Here is a 5,808-nt window from a genome sequence, read left to right on the forward strand (position 1 = left end):
CTTGAACCACCTATACTTCTCCTGTGGGGGGGGGTGTGAGACAGCAAGAGTGAGCTCACACATGATCATAGCTCAACAAGTTGTGGGGAATAATGTGGTATGAACTCACCAAATGTGGGAGTTCATGTGATGTATAAGACTGATCAACAATAGGGGTTAAAGCTGAGCATTGCTTTTAATTAGCTGGTCAAAATTTTATTAGCAATTACTAGATGTAAGTAAATACCAAACCATAATAAATAATAATAGAACAAAATTAATTAACAAATCCCAAGCAATGCAAATGACAAATTGAGTTTAGGTTCCATATTTAATCATCAGAGAGTCCTGAGCTGCTCATCATCGCGAGCACGGCTAGTATACCAGTTTTACACTCTGTAGAGGTTGTACCCTGTACCCACAAGTCGTGTATCCCATGTCGCCAGGGTTAGCTAGACCCTTAGACACTACCGAGGTGAATGGCTAGGGATCCACTACGAGGCCTTTACAAAGTTCCACTAGCTTCCGAAAACCCGCTACAGTTTATGGAAAGAGCACTTGCAAGAATCCCTCGTTGGATCTCCATCGCATGGCCGAGATTAGAACTGGTGCGTACCTGTTTGTTTGTAGAAGAAACCTAATCCTAGCCGTCCATAGATGATCGGGCGGTTCACGATGGCCGATACCCCTTCGTCCGCATCATTTGCATAAGAGCCCCAGACAAACTAGGAAATAAACCTGCCGTCCATTTTCACTATGCACTGAGTCTAGGATATCTTGCGCAGAGCCCCCTGCGCTTCATAGAAAATAAGGCCCAGTCCAGAGCTGACTTAAAATTGAATAAATGAATTGAAAATAGATTTCCCAGTTGACTTTCTGGCGCCAAGGATGGATTTTAGATCTTGTTATATTTATCTTTTATTTTGTAAGACTTCCGCTATGTAATAAGTACTCTGATTATATTGTGACATTCATCTCTATACACTCTGTTATTATATATGTTGTCTTCTTTGGCGCATGTATGAGATGCACCCTGCTTTGTCCCTTAAAACCGGGTGTGACATATTGCTTCTGTTGATTCCGTAAGTTGATGACTCCTCTGAAGTTTGATCCTTACTACAATATTTTGCACGGTGTCTTTAAGTTTCATAATAACTTTGCACTGCATTATGTGGATTGGATCTGCCCCAGTAGCACATTACCTTCGTTTGTAAACTCGTTTATCAACTTGGCATAGGCCTTCTTCTTGGGCACATGTTTTGCTCTGCTAATTGTTCCTGGAAATTAGCTAGCTTAGTAACGACAGTGTCTTCTTATAATTAAAAGTCCAGAAGCAACCATTTGACTCCAGTATACTTATTGTTCAAGTTTGTCTCTCCTCACAATATGTTTGTGCCTTTTCAACTTAAGGTCGGTTCCTACCATGCATCGTCTTTGTTTGTGGCTACCCGACCACCAACCTATGGAGTTGTTAGCAGAGGCATTGGTGTTGAGGGTGTATCTACAGTCTTGGCTGGCCTTTGGGGGACAGGAGTTGGTTCTGCAACAATAACAGAGAATGTACACACAATTGCTGTGACTAAAATGGGTAGTCGACGAGCAGTTGGATTCGGTGCTATTTTACTTGTACTGCTTTCTATTGTTGGTAAGAAAACTATTTTGCATTTTCATTTCAGTGAAAAATTCTCATGCTGTGAGAAAAGGTAATCAAAGGTTCTTGCTTATCACTGTTATTATGACTCTTTTGTAGGAAAAGTTGGTGCATTCATTGCTTCTATTCCTGATGTTATGGTTGCTGCTCTCCTTTGCTTCATGTGGGCTATGCTCTGTGCTCTTGGCTTGTCCAATCTTCATTACAGTGCTACTGGAAGCTCAAGAAACAGTATTATAGTTGGGCTAGCTTTATTCTTGTCCCTATCAGTTCCTTCTTACTTCCAGCAATACGGTGTACATCCTAGCGCAAACTCATCAGTGCCAACTTACTTTCAACCATACGTTGTTGCATCTCATGGACCTGTTCACATTGGATCGGGCGGGGTATGTACTCAAACTTCCAATCTTTTCTTCCACCAGAATCCTTTATCCTATTCTGCTTTTTATTTTGCATTATATAGTTTAAAAGTGGGTATTAATGCCTAAAATCCAGGTCAATAAAACTGCAACCTTAACTGGGTCATAGGAGCCTCTGATTTGCTTGCCTATGACATGCTTCCACCCTATTGTTTCCGGTGCCGTAACTGCATGTCCATTTGTGCCACTGTCATGCGGGCCCTGTCACCATCTCTCTTCTTTGTGTCCATAGCCTTGAACAGAACCCGATCTCTCTCTCTTCCCCACCCCGTTTCTAGAGCTAATTTCCCCAGTGTCTCTATCTTCCCCACGCCGTTTCTACACACCTCACCACTTGTTTATGCCGCTGGCTTGCGAGGAAGGCAAACCACCTAAGCTTGTTCCTGTTCTGAAATTGTCGACCACCACCCAGGTGGCCAGGTGGCATCGATAAGAATAGAGTATCATAGATAATAGATTGTTGAAGGGGTCTGACTACATAATGTCCAGCTATAAACAACCCGTTTGAATTTTATAAAATAGTGCAGCAAAATTAAACTTTGGGAGGCTTTATTGCTACACAAATGGAATAGTTTTGGGATTCTATTGTTCAACTTAAAAAAGGGACGGTGAAAAGAAGATAGCATACGAACACACTAGAAGGGTTTATACGCTTGTCAGTTTAAGATTGTTCTTCAACTGAAATTAGTCAAGTATGATAGTTGTAGTAGGTAAAAAATCTGATGCTTGATGTGCTAAAGTACATGTTTGGTTGTTTAGGCTTGAAGGATATCGACTTTTATTGCTGTCCATTTTGAGCATGGATCTTCAGCTCCTTGGGTCAAGTGGTTTCAATGATATTCTTCTTTTTATTTGCCTTTTCCTTTTAGTTCCAACTCCTGACAATGTCACACTAGAGAAGCAAAAATAAATATAACATTGTCTTGATTTTTATGATTATTCCTTGAGATCCGAATGCCTAAATTGTTGAATTTTACTATCAATCCAACCTATTTGAGGGCTTAGGACACTATTATACCTTACATTTTCGTAAGAAAAGAGTTATAATCAGTCGATCCTATAGAGGGCATGTAACGTCCTGTCATAATGTAATTTTGACACCTTGGTTATATCCAAGCATTTCATTGCAATTTCGTTATCTGCTTGCATTTCAGGTGAACTATGTCCTCAACACGATACTTTCATTCAACATGGCCATTGCATTTCTGGTTGCTCTGGTACTTGACAACACAGTCCCTGGTGGTCGTCAAGAGCGGGGATTGTATGTATGGTCAGAAGCAGAGGCAACGATGAGAGAATCGACTTTCATGAAAGACTATGAACTTCCTTTCAAGATCGGACGCCTGTTCAGGTGGGTGAAGTGTGTTGGCCTATAACACAATTTTGAGTAGTTTGTAGCTATGGCAAACTTTGAAGATCTCAAGCTTTCATGAATCATGACTGATCGTTTCTCGACAAGCTGGTGTATAGGTTATTTAGCATGTCCTGATCCTGATGTATCTAATTTTCAGATACGTTTGAGACTGTTGTATATCATCGCTGACGGTCCTATTATTTAGATGGTTTTAGGGATATCAATTTGTACATGCCCTGGTTTTAGGGTTTGGTCGTGTTTGGGTCAGGATGACATGGCGACAGTGGTATCCACAGTCTTGCTCATCACCGAGGTGACTACATTGCTGCACATGTTTGTTGGAACGAGACTGCCACTTGTGCAGGGTCCATCCTTTGTATACCTGGCTCCTGCCCTTGCGATCATCAACTCACAAGAATTCTTTAGGATCAATGATAATGTATGCACAAATTTTTGTGTCTTATGTTGTTGCATGCCTAGAACATGGCAAATGTTTCAGTTATGCAAGGCTTGTTTGTTTTCTACTAGCAGTCCTGACTGAGCTTAAACACATAATGAAGCACCTGCAGGAAGCTATAATAATTGGAGGTGCATTCCAAGTGTTTTTGGGATATACAGGCCTCATGTCACTATTTCTTTGGTCTGCCTCTTTTCTTTTGATAAAATATAAACCCGTTTTCTTATCCCTTTACGTGTGCAAATCATTATTTAATGCAAAACATGATTGGCCTTTAAAAATGTTTTTGGTGGCATACACACTTAGGATATATAAGATTTGACCTGAAGTTTTGTTTTGATTTCTGAATGCCAAATATATGAAGTCTATAACAACTTTTGCAAGGGCTTGAAACCATCTAACAAGTAGGAGTAATGCACAGACATATTGTTGTATATTGATGGCTTAAAAGCTACATGGATCATTGTTGTTATGGGTTGGTCGCTTTGTGTTGGTTTCTAAGTGTAATTGTGTAAATTGTTTGTCTCATAGACATAAACATCTTTTCATGTTTCTGTAACTGATGACTAGAATTACTCATGCACCTCGTCTTTTTGTTGTATAATTCACCATATGTTACAGTGAAAAGTAGTAATACTTAGGGTGATATGTATCTTATTTGTGTGATTTGTCTTCATCTGCTTATTTCAGGTTGATAAATCCAGTTGTTGTGTCACCAATAGTCGCAATTGTTGGGCTTTGATTTTTCAGTTATGGTTTCACGAAAATTGGGACATGTATAGAGATGGGAATTCTGCAGTTGTTGATGGTGGTTATTTTTGCACTTGTGAGTATGCAGGAAATCATTTTTAGACACAATGTGATATAATGTAAATAATACATTTTTTTGTCTTTTCGTATGCATCAAATACTTTTGGGAAAATTCTGAATTGCAGTGTTTCTGTAGTACAAGTATGGTTTTATGTGTTGAAGTATTGTACTCCAAGTCTTGAAAGTGCTTCTCAATGTTGTTGCTTCAACAGGTTATAGAGGTAATTTTTCCATGCATGGCCTCCTTACTTGTATTTTGTTTATTAGGAAAGTCTAACTAATGCTGTTTTTTAAATGCATTTATGAGATATGAGCTTATAAATAATGACATCATGTAAAAATCGATGAAGCTTATACAGAACATTGCAACATGGTTGTATTAATTTGGACAATGTTCTTATTCATGTTTTTCCTATGTGTAAGTGTCTTTATGAAAATAATGTAAGAAAATAAGTGTAAGTGCAATCAACCCTAATTGAGGGTTTTGGTGATTAAATGACAAAACAAATAGAGATTCTAACAAGTTTGCTCCTAGCATGTACACAATTATTATACAGACAGGAGAAGCATAGATCTTATGAGTATGCAAATGTAAAAGCATAGCGGATTAAAATTTTACATCATATAGCGTGCTCCAAGTGCTTGGAAACAACGACAGTATACATTTTATAATTCTTGAGTTATAGAAATCGCCGTTCAATTAAGAGGGATCCGCAATAAGTTAAGTAAGTAATGCAATGAGCTCAGTTCAAATTTCTTCAAATCCCCTAAGAGAATACTTTTCTAGATCATGAATGTCCTTTGAAAAACCACTCTTACTCCCCACAAAAGTTCCACCTTGGTTCACTTCAGTTTTATCAAAACTTGCTCTTCGGTTTCAAAAACCGGTTCAACCGGACCTGAAATCGGTTCAACCGGTTTCTGTACTGTTCCTTCTGCCACTCTGTCCTGCCAGTCCGCCAGTCAAAAGCTGTCAGAAAAGTCGTGTGCACAGTTTTTCGAAAACCGGTTCAACCGGATTTGAGCCCGGCTCAACCGATTTTGGGTCCGGTCAAGTCTCCCGCTGAGTAGCTCATTGAATCGAGAACTCCCTGGTGGAAACCGGTTCAACAGGTTTAAGAACCAGTTCAACCAGTTT

At 39.3% G+C, this 5,808-nt stretch overlaps 1 protein-coding gene across 1 annotated transcript; it reads left to right on the forward strand.

The window, feature by feature from the left end:
- Positions 1-1,365: 1,365 nt before the first annotated feature.
- LOC103634241 (nucleobase-ascorbate transporter 12) lies at positions 1,366-3,640 on the forward strand. The gene is made up of 3 exons (XM_020549166.3): positions 1,366-1,624; positions 1,730-2,016; positions 3,204-3,640. Exons 1-3 carry the CDS (start codon positions 1,366-1,368, stop codon positions 3,423-3,425), a joined length of 768 nt encoding a protein of 255 aa, XP_020404755.1. The 3' UTR covers positions 3,426-3,640.
- The last annotated feature ends 2,168 nt before the right edge of the window (positions 3,641-5,808 follow it).

The sequence above is a fragment of the Zea mays genome, chromosome 2, assembly GCF_902167145.1.
Source record: "Zea mays cultivar B73 chromosome 2, Zm-B73-REFERENCE-NAM-5.0, whole genome shotgun sequence".
In the NCBI taxonomy this organism is placed as follows: Eukaryota; Viridiplantae; Streptophyta; class Magnoliopsida; order Poales; family Poaceae; genus Zea; species Zea mays.

Bases quoted from the DNA above. Each gene is read 5' to 3' on its own strand.
- LOC103634241 (XM_020549166.3), top strand. From the start codon at position 1,366: ATGTTTGTGCCTTTTCAACTTAAGGTCGGTTCCTACCATGCATCGTCT. The intron at 1,625-1,729 runs GTAAGAAAACTA...ACTCTTTTGTAG, and splicing joins TGTACTGCTTTCTATTGTTG to GAAAAGTTGGTGCATTCATT. The intron at 2,017-3,203 runs GTATGTACTCAA...CTTGCATTTCAG, and splicing joins TTCACATTGGATCGGGCGGG to GTGAACTATGTCCTCAACAC.